Raw genomic sequence first — 18,408 nt, 5'->3', positions numbered from 1 at the left:
GTGTTTTGTGTCTCTATTTTCGTGAGTTCATAGCCTTTAGGCTATTATTTGGTATCAAAGCGTTGGTTAGGGTTGTTCCAACATCCATAAATCTTGGTTTTAGTGTTCTTATTTAGAAAATCTCAACAAAAAAGAGTCAAAAAATCCGAAAATACAAAAAAAAAAAATGTGTTGTTTTGTGTTTGTTGTAGATCCGAAATTTCCAAGTTAGATCTACAAGTTTTTATTGTGTTTTTTTGGTTTCTTGTACTAGATCCTTGTTCTCTAGTACCTAGGGAGTCTAAATCTACTTTTAGAGCAAAGTTTGATCGAATTTGAGCTAGATCCACCATTGTTGTGCCTTGTTTGAAGCTTTTGAGGTGGGATCTTGTTTGTGGCATTTTGTGGCTGATTTTATGTTGGTTGTGTTTGTCTTGGCCTAAGGAACCTAGATCTAAAAGATTTGGAGTTCATTTGCTTGTTGGTCAAACTTGGTCAACACTTGAATATTCATCTTGTTCATCCATGATCTTCATATCTTAGTGAAGAAGAATATTCAAAGTGTTTGTTTGATCCAAAAGAAAGGAAGAAAGAAAGTGTGCTTGTTGTTTGTCCAAGAATATTCCCTAGTATATTCCTAATCTATCCAAAAGAAAAGGGGGGCCAAAGGACAAATCAAGTACATTTGTAATGAATTGAGGGGGCGAGGGGGACCATTTCATTTCAATTTCATTTAGAGGCTTGAAAGGGCTCCAAATTGTTTACTTACCCCCTCAAATCTAAAAATTCCTCTTCACAAAGTTGATACTTAGCCGAAATATGGGATTGGGAAATTGAAAATTCGACAAAAAAGTGTGACAACCAACCACGTAGCGCCACATCATCACTTGTGATCAACCAAATTCATCTCTAAAATTAGATTTTTCGTAGTTTCTAATTCTTGATTCTAGTTTCTTATGTGTTAAACTCTATCACTAATTAGCAAACTAGTAACTACCTACTAGGTTGATAATTAGTCTTGGGTCCATTTGTTTCATGTCTTCGATTTTTTGTGTGTTTTTCTCGTTTTTAAGTCGTAGAATTTTGTTGGTTCAAGTCCGTGCATAACTTTATTTGAGTCGTTTCAAACAAAGATCGAGTCCGGATCAAAGCTTCTCACCTCTCAAGTAACTTGCCAAGTATTGCCGATTCTCCAACACTTGTGAGGCCAAGTGTAAGGTGAGGTAGGGTGGGAGTGAAGTGAGGCTTTTGAACTAACTTGTTTGCTCGTTTTGTAGGTTGTTTTGTTTGCTGCTTTTTGCTCTTTTTAGGTACATTTGACCATGGAAGCCGAGGGTTCTTCACCCCAACCCTTGGGAAATGATATTATGGGGGCCTTAAAGGCTCACTTTGAGGCCTTTGCCCAGGATATGAAGGGTGAAATGGATACTATGAGGAGAGAGTTGAAGAGTGATAATAATGCCTTGAGGAGTGAAATGGTGACTATGAAGGGTGAAATTTCCACTTTTAGTGGAAGACTTGATTGTGTTGAAAGTAGTGTTGAAAGTAGGAGGAACTCACGACCTTCTACTCCTAATCCCTACCATGCATCCTCCAGTGTCCAAGCCAATAACTCTTCCATGACTATAACACCCGAAACCCTCCACCAAATGCTTAACCCTCCAAGAGTTCCACAAAACCAGCCACTAAACCAATCCCAAACCTCTCCTAACCGGACCCTACAAAGGCCACTACATCACCAAATGAACCAAGTCCAACAAGAGGGACTTAGAACTCAAACTCCACCACCAAATCCGAACCAAATACCTCCACAAAATACCACTTACCAAATGCCAAATCCCATGGACCAAAGACCTTACCATCCACCACCTCCAATACCACAAGTTCAAGTACCACATAATCAAAGACCAAACCCACTTCCCCAAAGGCCTCAAATCCGAAACCCACTCATCCAAATTGAGGATTATGGTAGAGGGGAACAAGAAGGTTAAGATGTTCCTAATGATGACAATTGGTTTGAAGAAGAAATGAGGGAAAGACATGATCAAAGAGGGCATTATGGAAGATTCCGAGGGCATGAGGCAAGACAAGGCCATATTGAACATTCAAGAATCCGAGACATTGGCATTAATTCAATCAAGGTTGGCATTCCAATTTTCAAAGGTGAGAGTGATCCGGAAGTGTACTTAGCTTGGGAATCCACTTGTGAAAAGATTTTTCAAGTGAATGACCTTTCCAAAGAAAAGAAAAGTTGCTATGCTATTGCTCACTTTGAAGGATATGCAAACACTTGGTGGGATTACACCAAAAGATTTGATGATGTGTTGATTAATGGCCAACCACCTCCTTGGGAGATGTTGAAGAGAGTTACGAGAGAAAGATATGTACCGGAGCATTATAGGCTTGAGCTTCTTGCCAAGCTTTACAATCTAAAACAACGAAGCAAGAGTGTCATGGCCTATTATGATGAATTTTAGCAACTTGTCTTGAAACTTAACCATAGAGGTAAACAAGTGCAACATGATGTTATCCGCTTCAAGGTTGGGTTTAACAAGGACATATCCTCCCGTTTGACTCTTCACAAGTTTGGAACCGTAGTTGAAGTTTTCCAAGCTGCCATGGAGATTGAAAAAGAGAACAAAGAAAGGTCGGCTTATAAGCTTAGAGTCCAACAAGGTTCGGGTTTGACTAGAAACAAAGAGGTAAGTCCTTTGACTTCGGGTTAGAACAAGAACAAATCTTCTATATCTTCTTCTTCTTCTCAAATCTCAACCAAGCAAGTGTCATATCAACCTCCAAAGTTAGAGGTAAAGCCGAATGCCCTTCCTCCCTCATCTAAGGGTTTACAATGTTTCAAGTGTCAAGGTTGGGGTCATAGGGCAAGTGAGCTCCCTAACCAACATAATGTGATTCTAAGGGAGGGGAAGTTGTATTATCTTGGTGAAGAAGTGGAGTTGGAAACGGAGGAGAATGATGACAACTCTCAAGATAGAGAGTGCTTAGAACTCGAAGTTAAAGGTGAGGGTAGTGAAGAAGATGTGTTGCCTTGTGAAGGAGAATGTGATGTGCCTAGTTATGTTGTTAGGAGAACTTTGTTTAGTAAGGTCTTGGATGATCAAAGAGAGAACCTCTTTCACACCAAGTGCCTTATTAAAGAAAGTTTGAGTTCAATGATCATAGATAGTGGGAGTTGTGTGAATATTGCTAGTGTCACCTTGGTTGACCACTTGAAACTAGCCACTATCCCTCACCCGAATCCATACAAGCTTCAATGGTTAAACAAATGTGGTGAATTGAAGGTCAAACGACAATGTGTGATTAGATTCAAGATGGGAATTATCATGATGAAGTTTTATGTGATGTAATACCTATGCAAGCATGTCACATATTGTTGGGAAGGCCTTGGCAATTTGATAGGCACACTATACATAATGGAAGATCTAATAGGTACACCTTTGTGCATGGTGGCCGAAAGTTCACTCTTCTCCCTCTTCCACCATCTAGTGTGAATGAAATCCAAGAGAAAACCAAGAAGTTGGATGAGAAAAGAAAGAAGGAAAAGGGAGGGGATGTGTCGGGTTATAGAAGGGAAAAGGGAAGACAACTTTGTTTGTAGGATTTGCCTACAAAGGTCCCTTGATACTTACTAAATCGAAGGCTAGCATTTTACCTAGCCTTGATTCTTCTTATTTGCAGGTTCAAGCTCATGAATTATCAAAGAAGGATCAACAAGAAATCTCACATGAAAGTGGCCTCAAAACACCCTTGGTTGAGAACTTCAAAAAAGTGGACTGTCCTAGTCCAAACCAAGGTAATAGTGCTATTCCCTATATTTCCTTGAGCTTAAATTGTTGTCATGTGATTCCTTATGTAGAGGTTTCGGAATTTCTTGATGTAGGTGTGCATGTTTCTTCTCTTGTTAGCTTTCTTGATATGTATAATAAACTATGTGCACCTAAGATTAGCTCACTACTTGAATATGAGACTAGTGTGATTGAAAACTTTCAAGTTAGTGTTGATGCTAGTAATGATGGTCTTGATATTGAATATGGTCCTTTGAACTTGTGTAATGATAGCCATGATATTAATCTTGTTCATAGTGGCCTTCTGTTTGTCCTAGTGGTGGGTAATGCCTTGAATGATTGTGGGCTTGGACTTAGTGAAAGGAGTGGGACATCTCGGCTTAAACCCTTATCCTTTGCTCCCATTTGACCCCAGAATACTCTTGAGATGTGAAGGCTATAGTTGCTGGTCATGCTCACTTAGTTTTGGTATTGATGCTATTCATGTCTTTGGTATCCTTTATGCTAAGCTTTTTATGTCAAATACTAAGGATATGTGGGTGTATGTCAAGTGTGAGCAACCATGGGTTGGTGATATGAGTGTGGTACTAATACTAACCCTCCTACCAAGAGGATTGTGTGTTTGTTTTGCTCTCATTTTGATATTTGCAAGATCTAGATTCGAGGACAAATTCCTTCAAGATGGAGAGGATGATACAAGCACAAGGAGCACCAAGAGTACAAGGTATTATCTAAGGGTCAAGGCTTCGGAATTAGCAAGCAATTGAAGACTTTTTGGAGTATTTTGAAGCCTTGGTCAAGAGAAGGAAAGAGGGGAACTTATACACTCAAGAGGCGCCTCAAGTGAAGGGCATTGAAGACATTTTACACTCCAAGTAACACTCAAGCGGCGCCCAATTCCCTCTCATTAAGGGCATTTTTGTCCATTGAATGTAATAGTATAAATAGACCATTTTACTTCTCTTTTCATTAGACTTTTGATGACATTGAATATTACTCTTAGTTTGTAACTTAGTCTTCTAGTTGGTAGCTTTAGAATCCGAAATTGAAACCCTAATAGCAATTGAAATTGGTTTTCATTTGTTTTGGGGAATTTGGCAAGGAAGGTGTGCTTGAGGAAGTGAGTCCTTTGGGTCACCTACGAGAGTGGTTTGAACTTTCATCTGTGAGGTGTGATTGGAGATTTGATACATCTCCTTTTGTTAATATCTAGTGGAAGTAAGGGTCACTTTACTATCTTTACATTTTTGCATTCTTCTTCATCTCCTTTCTTCTTAGTGTGTTGTTTTCTCTTTATGTGCTTGCTGGTTTTTGTGTTTTGTGTCTCCATTTTCGTGAGTTCATAGCCTTTAGTCTATCAAACGCTCCTTGATCTTAGGTGTCCCTTCCCATTTTATGAGTACAACTTTGCAAAGCCTCCTTCATTGTACCCGGCATGGCCCATTGCATCCTAAAAAAATTTAAGGCCACTTTCCATAATCGACTAGCCACCTTAAAATACAGAAGAATGATCTACACTTTTGCCGACACTTTTACACATGAAGCACCAACTGACATAGATGATTTCTTCTTCTCAGATTATCCGTTAATATCACACCCCTTGTCGCCAACCATACAAAGAAACAAACCTTTCTTGGTACTCTAGGGATCCAAATGAATTCATATGGAAAGGTACCTTCCTCTCTTCCTAGCAACCTCTTATAAAAAAACCAATAGTGAATAAGTCATCACAATTCTCCTTCCACCTCCATACATCCAGCAAGTTGTTTGGTGTTTCTAGCCTATACAAAGCTCTAACAAATTGTGAAATTCTTCCATCTTCCAATCATGAAGGTTCCTTCTAAATCTTATATCCAAGTGAATAACACCCTCATGGGACCTACAAATTTGTTGGACTGTCATCTCGCTCTGCGAAAAATGTGAAATAAACTAGGAAAGGCTTCCTTCATCTCGATATCCCTACACCACTTATGTGCCCAAAAACTAATCCTATTTCCATCCCTAACTATAAAAGAGATATGTCCACAAAAACCTTTCCACCCTTTCATGATACTCCGCCAAAAACCACACCCAAACAGAGTTACGATGGTACTAGTCCTCCATCCACCTTCCATTATAACATATTTATCCGCAACCACCCCTTCTAAAAAGTCATTATCTTTGTAGCAACTAAATCTTTAGCATAAACAAAAAATAAACCTGATTCTGAATTGTAAAGCAAAATAGACAAGAAGATGTGCATAAATGGAAGGATGAGAGAAAGAGAGGAAAAGAATACAAATGATATAAAACTCCAATGTGTAAGGTCTGGGGGTAATCTCATCTTTGCACCATTGAAAAGAAAGCACAATCTTATATTGTAGCACCAAGAAATATTTCCAGTTTGATTGGAAAAACTAATAATGTCCAGCTCAGTTCTGCTGTCAGCAATGACACCACAATAGAATCATGCAATTTTGTGTAGCTCATGGAAAGTTAAACAAATATAGTTCATTTTAGTAATCCATCCACATCTCTCTTACTGTCACTACCACATCTGAAGTCCCTCCACAAATGTAAGTATCAAACTTGGCAAAGATTTGACCAACTTCTTTAACAGTCTATCACAAATGTTGCACTTAGAAAAGAAGAGTTGGATTAAAAATAATTTTATATTGAACATGCACTTCTCATGTTTAATAATTCAATATGGAACGACTTTGAATTCCATTCTGTACATTGTCTTGGAGCATATTCATCATTCAGACTTCACCATCAGTATTTGAGAGTTCACAAAATATATATTTACGCAGAGACCAGATTAGTTTTGTTAAATAATTGGAAATGAAGGAGAAAAAAGCCAAAGACAAGATATTGAGAAAGGGAGCTACCACACATTGTAATTCTTTATACATATTTGTTGAAGGAAAAATATATTTTCAACTATTTAATGTTCCATTGGACTAAAATGGGATAGGGTCTCTCAGTTAGACTTAAACTAGATAGGCTTTCACAAAAAAGTCCCATTGTCCAGCGTACCTAAATGTTGAACACTGTAATTTGGCGGTATTTCCAGCCGTCGAAATTTAAACTGAATCTTGAAAACCGGTCCTGAAAGTCATATTCAAAAATCAGGAAACCAAATATGGAAAAAATGTATTGGATAAGGGTACCCAATCCAGTAAGAGAAGAGAAAAGTTCCAAGAGGCAACCCGGACTGCAGCTAGTGCACGTATTCTCAGTAACAAAAGCTTCTGATACAGATCCAGGTAGCCAGACAGCATTTCTGCACTGTATGAATCAATCAAATCATATCAAAATATAATAAAATCACCAGACAATCTTAACTTATCATGTGTATACAATCTCGACATTTAGAATGACAAGTGTTAAGAATATTGTAATGACACTGTATCAGTTAGGGACTGCTAGAAGTAACTAGATTGATTCTTTCCTGTTATTAGACACCTAGAATATTAACACTTGCACAGTCACTATTTAAACCAAGGTGATTGGGGGAATAATCAACTTCAGGTCTCTCCTCCTCTATCACTTCATATGGAAATAGAGTGCTCGTGCTAAAATGCTTGTTGTGCAATCACTAGCGACGTGAAGAGAAAAAAGATCACCACCGCACATTTTCAATGACCGACAAAGGCTGTCAGAATAATTTTTGAGTCTTTTGATATGTTGGGAAAAAACCAATCTCACTAATAGAAGACCAAAACCCAGCTGAAAAAGACATCTGACGTGCCTACATGCACTAAGACACCTCCAGTCTCTGGCAGTGCGCCAATTAACTCTCTGAACACGATTTCCAGCCACCTTCTGGCAAGATTCTTCCTCTGCGAGTATCTCCTCTTCATCCCGACTCTGTCCATCCAATTTCCTCTCTGTTCCGGTAACCGAAACCCCTTGTCAAAGAGCCACTTTTTGGCAAGGTTTTGGGATTTCTAGCCAGTCCTAGCCAATTTTCCAATATTGGTGGGCACATTGGAAATTATTTCTTCATTGATCTGAAGATACTTTGTCAACTAGTTGATATTTTGTGTTGAAACTTCTTTGGTTCATCAGCATGTCAGAATAGATAGTTTTGGTCCTATAAACATGGAATCCAACAACTTGAACCAAATAATCACCATAGAACCCCTCTACACGACTCTCAGCACTACGTTGAAAGGTAGTTCGAGTGTGTTTCCCAAGTTGGCATAACTCAGAATCTAATGTGGACAGTGTTAGAATATGAGTAGGAATAAGAATATTATATAGAATCCTACTTGAAAAAAGATTGTAATGTCAGTGTCCTAATTTGAAAAGGAGTTTAATATAGTAGGGTCTCATGTAATAATTTGGATACAACAATTCAATAATATTCTTCTATTATATTTCTCACATGGTATCAAAGCATTCGTGAGAAAAATATGGACACTGTGCGTTTCCGCTGACAGAAGCCGTTGACCAAATAAATATATTTTCTGTCAGTGTATTTCAAGACAAACCAACACCACCATCAGGTTCAGAACTTGCCGACGAGCAAACCTCGATCAGACTCGCTGGAAATATGTGTCACACGAGCCCTCACGCGCTCCAGAATATATTCTTCGACGAGCGTGTCAGATCCACACTCTGGCGCATGCAACGTCTTCCGGACACTTTCGGCAGATTCTTTTTTCCAAGGGCCTTGTCTCTTCATTTCGAAGCCAACTATATAATTATTTTCTGATTTCGAGCAACTTTCGACTATTAGATCTAATTTCCGGCGACTTCAATTTCTTCCAACGAGTTTTTCAAATATACAGATCATTTTTTCAGGTTCTGACAGCAGGTTTCCAAAATATTTAGGCTACAAAATTCTGATTTCATAATGTCTTTCGGGTGTGATACGTTTGGCTCTAAAAATAAAGGAATTGGAAGTTCAACCACTATGATCACTTCCGAACACTTAATGAGGAGATCGGAAAATCAAAAATCCTAGTCCATGAAGAATCGACGAGGAGGAGGTCGTTTTCGAAGATCTCGACCTAGGTGTAGTTATTGTAAAAGGCTTGGACATACTCGTGAGGTATGTTATTATCGACCTAAGTGTAGTTATTGTAATAGGCTTGGACATACACGTGGAATATGTTATTCTTTGCACGGACGACCACCTAAAACTGCTCATGTTGCTCAGTCTAATACCACAGGTAATCAATGGATATATTTATCGAAAAAGGAATATAATGAGTATCTTCAGTATCGAGCAAGTAAGTAGATATCTCTACCAATAGCCGACTGAACAATCTCCTACCTTTGGATCATGGGTTGTGGACTCCGGCCCTTTTGATCATATTTCTGGTGATAAATCACTTTTATCAAATATTATTTATTCACAATCTCTTCCAACTGTCACATTAGCCAATGGTAACCAAACCAAAGCAAAAGGAGCTGGACAAGTTACTCCACTATCCTTTGTCACTTTAAATTGTTAGCAAGATAGACAACTTAAAGATCATGAATTAATAGTAAATATTTTATACATTAATGTAATTATATATTGTTGCATATGTGTAATTATAGAGATATGATGTAGTAATCAAAGAGATAGAATAGCATATTAGGAGGGATACAGCAGAGGATTTAAAGGGATAGAATAGTTGATCTTTAAGTATAGAAAAGGCGGGTTTTTTGGAGATTTAATCTTTGAATACTTTCTATTTAATAGCAAGACTCTCAACATTGAGAGACAATCAGCACAAATTTGACATTGTATTAGAGCCTTCTCTTGGTTGTCTAGTTTCATAGAATCCATCTTGGTTCATTTCAATTTTTTTTAAAAAAAATTAGTTGTGTTGGTGGTTCATCAACATCTTGGACTTTTGATCTTGTCCATTCTGGTTGTTTTTTTTGGAGTCATAGTGTTTCTGATTTTTATAGCTATTCAAGAACATGGCTTCACATCAATTTGAATCCTCTAATGTTTGCTTCACTGGACAAAATTATTCTTCCTGGGAATTTAATTTCAATTATTTGTCATCGGAAAAGAATTATGGGGGAATAAAGATGGAAGCAGTGTCTAGAATAGTGAGAGGTGAAAAAAACCAACGACGGCTCGCTTCAAAGAAGCGAGAAGCGTGAAGCGAAGCGCACGCTTTTTTCCATTAAAGCGCTATTTAGTACAAAATTAAAAAATATTAAACATGCATAAATAAATAACCAAGAGCTCAATAAATAGCATAATCATTCAATACTCAAATTAAAAAGAGAATAGATAGTCATAACAAGCATTCAAGCAAACTACTAAAATACTAAAAATCAGTCTTGCGTCTTAATCAACCAACACAAATAGAGAAGAAAAAAAAACAAAGAAAAAAATAGAGTTGGAAGTCAGATTACCTACAGCAAAAAAAAAAGTAAAACAGAACTGGAATAGAGAAGAAGAAGAGAAAAAAAAAAGAGTAATAGAGGAGAAGAAAAAAAAACTAGAAAACCCTAATAGGAAAAGAAGAAGAAGAAGAGGAGAAATAGAGAAGAAGTCGCATACCTTCAGCAGTTGTTCCAAAAAAGTTGCAGCAGCAGAAATGCAGTCGTATAGCTACTTAAGGGTTTTAACTAAAATAAATTAAATAAAGCAATAAAACTCTAAGAAAATAAACTTAAATATCCACTTAAACGAGCTTTTCTGCGCTTTTTTTGCTTCAGCGCTTCCCGCTTCTGGACATAAAGTGAGAGCTTTTTTCTTGCCCCAACGCTTCAAGTGTAAAAAGCGACCCACTATCGCTTCGCTTCACGCTTTAGGCGAGCGATTCAGCGCTTTTCAAAACACTGGATGGAAAAAGAATGAACTAGTTTTGACTTGGTACGGAATTTAAGAAAAAAAATAAGACTTTTGAATCTTGTAGTCTTAAATTAGAGATATGTCAAATGTACCAAAAAACTCTTCAATCTTGTGGTCTTAAACATGCCACATGGAAAGTTAAAATTAAAAAGTTGCTAAAAAGAATAGGGGTCACTCTTTTTTAAATGAACTAAAAAAGAAAGTAGGTCATTCTTTTTTAATCGGAGAGTGTGTGTGTGTATATGAATTCGGGGACCGGTAAGAGATTTGGTGAATAGATTTGCAAGTTGATCATTTGACTTTATGAACTTTGTAACAATGCTGCAGAGAATACCCTTCTCTAACATAGGATGTAATGCAATATGGAGTGTTGCTTGATTATCAACAGAAGATCTATCTGAACAGTTTTTCCAAACTTGTTTTTATAAAGATTCAGGCGTTTGAATCTGAATGCATATCTGAATGATTAAGATGTTGTCTTTAGATCTGAAAACTGAATGGTTAAGACTATTTGTTTTTCAATATCTGAATATGCAAAATTTATTTATTTACATATATAATAAAAAATATAATTCAAATAAAAAATAATTAGATATTAGAAAAATATTTGATTTAATACAATAAAATTATTATTTAATTGAAAAAAATATTTATATTTGTTAGTGATAATGGAGATGGTTTGTAATGGTGGTTGTGGTGGTAATGATTGACGTTAGTGATTAGTAATGTTAGTGGTGATAGTTGTAATGATAGAGATGTTTGGTATTGTAGTGACTATTATGAAAGTGGTGATTGGTAGTGGTGGTGGTAGTGATGTGAAGTTGGTTGATGTTAGTTATTGGAGGTCTTGATTGTGATAGCTTAACAAATGAATACATGATAGTTGATTATGCGTTAGTGGTAGTTGGAGATGTTGTTAGCTGTGATGGTGGAGATGATTACTAGTAGAGATATACTGTAGTGACGATGGTGGTTGAAGCGATGGTAGAGGTGGCGGCACTGGTGACAATGGCGATGGTGGTGGCCGAAGAATGTATGGATGTTGATGATGTGTTAGTGATAGTTAGCGGCGACGCTAGTTGTGATAGATGAGTTGGTCAGTAATTGAGATTAGCCGATAATGGTTGATGATAGTGGTAGTGTTGGCGGTGTTGGCATTGGCGTTGACGATGGTGATAACGGTGGATATTATTAAAATAATGAAAGTGGTAGACGCAGTAGCGACTGAAAATAGTGATTAGTAGCAATTATGATTGTGGATGGTGGTTGTGATGGTGGAGGTGGTTGGTGATGCTGGTAATTGGTGGCTAGGTGGTGGTTGACAATGGTGGTGGTGGCAGAGGTGGTTAGTGGTGGTGACTGATGATTACGGATAGAGTGGTGGTGAATAGTATCCAACACAAGAATACCTCTTCGTGATTAAGACTTAGGTTGCATTTGTTTTTAAGACTTCGTGATTAAGATTCAGATGTCTAAATCTGAATGCATATCTGAATAATTAAGATATTGTCTTCAGATCTAAAAACTGAAAGGTTAAGACTATTTGTTTTTCAATATCTGAATATGCAAAATTTATTTATTTGCATATATAATAAAAAATATAATTCAAATAAAATATAATTATATACTAGAAATATATTTAATTTAATACAATAAAATTATTATTTGATTGAAAAAAAATATTTAGATTTGTTAGTGATAATGAAGATGGTTTGTAAATGTGATGTTAGTGATTAGTAATGTTGGTGGTGATAATTGTGATAGTAAAGATATTTGGTATTGTAGTGACTGTTAGGATGGTAGCGATTGGTAGTGGTGGCGGTAGTGATGTGAAGTTGGTTGATGTTAGTAGTTGGAGGTATTGATTGTAATAGCTTAAAAATAAATGCATGATGGTTGACGATGTGTTGGTGGTAGTTGGAGATATTGTTAGTTGTGATGGTGGAGATGATTATTAGTAGAGATATACTGTATCGATGATGGTGGTTGAAGCGGTGGTAAAGGTGGTGACACCAGTGACAATGATGGTGGCGGTGGTGGCCGAAGAATGTGTGGATGTTGATGATACGTTAGTGGTAATTAGCGGTGGCGCTAGTTATGATAGCTAAATTGGTTAGTAGTTAGAATTAGCCGATAGTGGTTGATGGTAGTGGTTTTGTTGGTGTTGGCATTGGCGTTGACGTTAGAATTAACGGTTGCAATAGCGGCGAATATAATTTAAATAATGGAGGTAGTAGATATGGTAGCAGCTGAAAATAGTGGTTAATAGCAATTATGATTGTAATGGTGATTGTGAGGACGGAGGTGGTTGGTGGCTAGGTGGTGGTTGACAATGGTGGTGGAGGCAGAGGTGGTTATTGGTGGTGACTGATTTATGGATAGAGTGGGGGTGAATATTATCCAATACAAAAATACCTCTTAATGATTAAGACTTAGTTCCAGATCTGAACGATTAAGACCTATCCAGACATATTAAGAGGCAAAATCTTAATGGAAAACAAATGCACTTAATGGTCTGAAGTCTGAATCATTCAGATTCAGAACTCTATTAAGTCCAAACAAATAAGAAGGCCTTAGATCTGAATAAATAAGACCTATTCAGACCTATTAAGAGCCAAAATGTTAATGAAAAACAAATGCACTTAATGGTCTAAAGTCTGAATCATTCAATTCAGACATTCATTAAGTGCTAACAAATGAGGCCTTAAATTCTTTGAGCAACTGCGTCATCCATGAGTTCGCATGTTGCTACCACCATGGCTTAATATTCTGCTTCACACAAGACCTACCCACCACATTTCGCTTCTTACTCTTTCAAACACCAAGCTACCTCTAATCAAAACACAATATCTGAAGGTGACTTCCCAATCTGCAAATGTATAGGCACAATATGCCCTATCTTCGTAAAGTAATTCTTCGGTTCGAGCAGTTTTTATATAACGAAGGATACGGACTATTGCATCACAATGGGCATCACATGGAGAGTTTGAAAATAGACTTGTAATGCTTACTACAAAGGCAACGCCAAGTCGAGCCACTGAGATAATTCTAGTGATCTGGTAGAAGTTTGTCATTTGGGTTCACGGGAGTATCAACAGACCAACAAATTGTCATCCTGGTTTCCCTAAAATTATCAAGAGCCACTTGGTGTTTTCAAGTTGTGATAGGACAATGCCCTGTATGAATTGGGCCACCTCAATGCCTAGAAAATATGGTAATATGACTAGATCCTTCGTATACAAATGTTGAAAAGGTGTTTGCTTCAACTTAGAGATACCATTTTGAACACTATCTGTGATGACTTTGTCATCAGCATAAACCACCAAATAAATAATGAGTTTCGAGCAAAAATACTGATCGAATACAGAATGATTAGCCTCACTAAGAGTCATACCGAACTCCTAAACAATTGTACTTAGTTTAGCAAATCATGCTCTTGGTAACTTCTTCATAACAAATAGCGATTGGCATAACCAGCATACACCCCTAAGCAACAAAACTTGGTGGTTTGGTCCATGGATACTTCATCTTCAAGAGATACTAATAGGGTTCAGATTGATTGCCTTGCAAAAATTGCAAGAGAAGGTACCAGAAGTTTGGCAGAGAACCAGAGAGACTGAATGCAGCTACTGAATTGCTGTGGAAGTATAATTAGGTTCAACAATGAAATATTACAATCTACATTAGCAGGTCTTATCTATTCTGGAATTACAGGCTCTCTAGAAACAATAGCAAGATTTCTACAATAGCTGTTGAACTGAATTATAGGAAAAGCACCTACTTGTGGGTAACCCAAGCAACCAACCATGAAGCTCCCATCCTGCATTAAGGAGAAACTTTTATCAGAAAACGTGCGCAGGGATAGGGAAACTTCAATTAGAAAATGAGACATTGCAGATCCTTAAGCATGCAGCCGTCTCACATATCCCAGTTTAGCCACTAGATGAATTCACGCAACCGATAAGCTCTTGATGCAGTGATATATACACTATTATGCTGGTCTATAAAAAGGAAAACTAATAGTCCTGGTGCATTAGTATGGCCTATATCCGGAGATTTGACAGACTCAAGATTAACGGTTTTCTAGTTCTATGTATGATCACTAAACATGTTCTCAGCAATTAATATGTTGTTTCCAATAACAGGCTGCATGCTAAATGAAAGAGGAACATTGGAGCAGGAACTAGCAATGAGATCCAAAGGAATTAATTCTACTCATTACCGATTTTTGTCTGAGCACCATATCTGACTCTAGACAAAGTCCACATCTCCGAACAACACCTCCAACTGCTTGTAGCTCACCACCACTGGATCTGTTTGAACTGCAGAGCCACAATTTTCAGGCAATCAAAGGAATGAACCAGGCATCAGTAAAGCAAGCAAAAGATACACTCTATCCCATTTTATGTGTCACCTTTTGACAGGGCACGGAGTTTAAGATATAAGTAGAGACTGTGTGAAGTTTACCAAATATCCTTTCTAGAAAAGTAAAAAAGAAAACAAAGAAGTACTATCTTTAAAATCAAGTGGGACCAATAAGTGTAAAAGAGGAATTATGCCTTTAAATAGTTACCAACTAAGGAAAGGTGTCATTCTTTCTACGACGGACCAAAAAGGAAAGTGTGCCACATAAAATGGAAGGGGGGAGTACCTTTCAAAGAAGATAGCCATCGCTTCAAAGAGCTTTCCTCTGTTTGTCCTGGCCTGCAAAAAATTTCTCCGAGTACATAAAAAGTATAATGAAGTGCCTTGAACCTAATGATACAAAGCAGGACTGTGTCTCATTCTGATCATTATCTTAGCATTGGTATTCCTTTGTCCCTGAACCAAAAAGTAGTGAACCTCATTTCCAGCAAAGTCTAGGTACTATTATTTTAAGATCCACACACTATGGCATTATCCCAAAATTCTTTTTGTAGGACAACCAGCAGGAGATGTTGAATATTCTAACGGCCACCATTTGTAACATCTTAATCATTGGAAATCAGGTGAGGTCACTGTTCAATTTGATATTGGATTCAAGTCCAGCTGATATTAGGAATAGGAACCTCGCGTGTCTTGAGGAGAAATAATATGCAACTAGGCTAGAGTTGATGGTTGTGAACAGAATTCTCCCTTCTCTAACAGCTTGAGCTAACGAAGTGGAGATACATTATACAAACTCCAGAGATAGCATGTGGGACCAATTTAATGGCAAGCTAGCAAACTAGTAATTTCTTTAACTCATAAAATATGCAGTGAATATGGAGAAGAAGATGACAATTCAGTTTCTCTTCTTTTTTTCTTTGTTTGAGAAGATACCATGTACTAGTATATTTATTTTTTCACGAATAGTAGATATCAGTACTGGCATCAAGTAGATGCATAAATTACAAAGGATATGTAAGCAGGAATACAGTTAGCTGCTTGATATCAGAAACTATGACAGGACCATAAAGCTAACAAAGTATAAAAAGTTATCAGGGGGATCTACAGGTGAGGCATTATGTCAGCTATATAAATATACTTGTTTGATCGCTTTACCAACTCGCCAGGTACACCACCCCTCAACTGCTTCTTTAGTGCTCTGCGGTATTACCCAGCTTAGCCCAAAGATGGAGAAAATCATATTCCATATTTCTGAAGTCACTTCACAGTAGAGGAATAGGTGATTAGTTGACTCGAAGTTCTGTTGGACTAAGTTGTATGGACTCGGGTATGGGTATCCTAGACAGGTGCGAATCCAAGAGTTGGATTCATCAAAATTTAAATTTTAAGATTCGGGGGTGCAAATTCGAGGATGGATAAATATTATAAATGAAGAATTATAAAGATATTCTAAAATTCACTTTTAACATTTAGTTACTTTTCAATTAGGATTAATCTATAGTATATACTTGTATTTTTGGAAAACCAACAGGCACATATATTTTTTTTACTATATTAATATAAATTTGTCTTTTATGGAAAACCAACAGACACATATTTTTACTATATTAAATATAAAAATTCTATTTATATTTAAAAAAATATAATTACTAAAAACATCTAGTAGATCTGAAAAGTTATTATATTTCATGGTTCCCAACCAGTCTCCCTTTCTTCCCAACTATTCAAATCCCGACATAGTAATTACTGTCGCTGGATTTCATCCTTCCGGAAAAGTCAACAGTCGCCGGATTTCTCCTTTCCGGCGATGATAGCAGTCGCTTGGTACTCTCCCTTCCGACGATGACAGCAGTCGCCGATTTTCTCACTTCCGACGACAATAACAATTACAATCGTCGGTTTTCTCCCTTCCGACGGATATATCCCTAATCCCGTCGCCGATCTTTCTCACTTCCAGCGACACAACCAACTTTGTTCTTGATGTTGGGTCAACATCTCTAGATTCGTTTGACCGAATCGGAGATGCACCCGCATTAGCGCCCGCACCAGCGTCGCGTCGGAATGAGTTCGGCGTCGAAACCAACGAGTCCGCGCAACATAGCTGCTGGGACATGTGACATCTATTGACAATGTGAATCTTCTTTTTACTTATATTGTCCTGGGTTAATCATGCTTCATAGATGGCTGTCCAGCTGAAACACATGATCTTTCTGGCAACTTAGTCTTCCAGATCAACTTCCACAGCCAATTGTAAATCAAGTAAGTGGAAGCACTCATTTTAGCTAGTATTGAGAATATAATTAAATAATAAAAGTGTGCTCTATCTAACAACTTAAGCTTTTAGACAAGATGGTCACACACTTCAACATGGTATCAAAGCAGCAAAGGTCCTGGGATAGAATCTCATCGTCAACCATTATTAAAAAAGAATTTTCACGTGCTTGGCCCATGAAAAGAAAATCGGGCTCGCACGTGAGGGGGAGTATTGAGAATATAATTAAATAATAAAAGTATGTTCTCTCTAATAGCTTAAGCTTTTAGATGAGATGTTCACACACTTCAACAGCTAGCCTTAACTGATTATCTTCCCTCTTTGTCATTTCCCCATCTTAGCTTGTTTGATGTATGCAATTTTGGCCTGTAACCTTCTAGCCTGTGTAACAGATTGATCATATCTTCAATCTCGAAGTCTAGTAGGTTTTTTCTGAGAAGAAGGCTCCAAGTGTTGTTCGCCAAATTTTGAGCACAAGATAATTGATATATGCTAGGGTAATCATTCATTAGGATAGTGTTGCTCAGCCACCTATCCTTCCAGAATCCAGTGCGCAAACCATTGCCTGGGATTGGGACTAATGGAGTGTTGTGGAAAAATTCTTCATTATGTATGCATGTACCTTTTCATAATCCTACCCCATGTGGAAGATAGACAAGTTACTCCACCAATGAGATTGTGTACTATGAGAAATAATGGAGAAAAATATTATTGAGATTATATGTTATCATAATAACACCCAGACCCTATTTATAGACACTACATTATAATCCTTTTTCAAGTAGGAATTTATATACTATTCCTATTCCTACTCATATTCTAACACTTCCTCACAAGCCGGTGCATACAAGTCATATGTACCTAGCCTGTGACAAATGTAATTAATACGAGGACAGTTAAGGGACTTGATGAAGATATCTGCAAGTTGATTACTTGACTTCACAAATTTTGTAACAATATCTCCTGAGAGTATCTTTTCTCTGACAAAGTAAAAATCAATCTCTATGTGTTTAGTCCTCACAGGATACACTGGATTTGATGTGATATGAAAGGTTGCTTGATTATCACACACAAGTTCCATCTTACTGGCTTCTGCAAATTTTGGTTTTCTCAACAACTGTTTGATCCAAACTAGCTCACAAGTTGCTACAGCCATTGCTCGATATTCTACTTCCGCACTAGATCGAACAACC

The 18,408-nt window shown here is 37.3% G+C and overlaps 1 protein-coding gene across 6 annotated transcripts in view; it reads right to left on the bottom strand.

Annotated features, from left to right (window-relative positions):
- Nucleotides 1–18,408, bottom strand: part of LOC107847643 (DNA topoisomerase 3-alpha) — a 97,854-nt gene that overhangs the window by 27,519 nt on the left and 51,927 nt on the right. For all 6 annotated transcript variants that reach the window (XM_016692030.2, XM_016692028.2, XM_047398794.1 and 3 more), the window contains 5 exons: nucleotides 15,227–15,279; nucleotides 14,798–14,897; nucleotides 14,357–14,395; nucleotides 6,974–7,052; nucleotides 6,801–6,872 (listed from right to left, as the gene is read on the bottom strand). In XM_016692030.2, coding sequence (XP_016547516.2) covers nucleotides 6,801–6,872; nucleotides 6,974–7,052; nucleotides 14,357–14,395; nucleotides 14,798–14,897; nucleotides 15,227–15,279 — 343 coding nt within the window. The remainder of the gene's footprint in view (nucleotides 1–6,800; nucleotides 6,873–6,973; nucleotides 7,053–14,356; nucleotides 14,396–14,797; nucleotides 14,898–15,226; nucleotides 15,280–18,408) is intronic.

This window comes from Capsicum annuum, chromosome 11 (assembly GCF_002878395.1).
Source record: "Capsicum annuum cultivar UCD-10X-F1 chromosome 11, UCD10Xv1.1, whole genome shotgun sequence".
In the NCBI taxonomy this organism is placed as follows: Eukaryota; Viridiplantae; Streptophyta; class Magnoliopsida; order Solanales; family Solanaceae; genus Capsicum; species Capsicum annuum.
The sequence above is the reverse complement of the archived record's forward strand: the minus strand, read 5'-3'. Positions and strand labels throughout refer to the sequence as shown.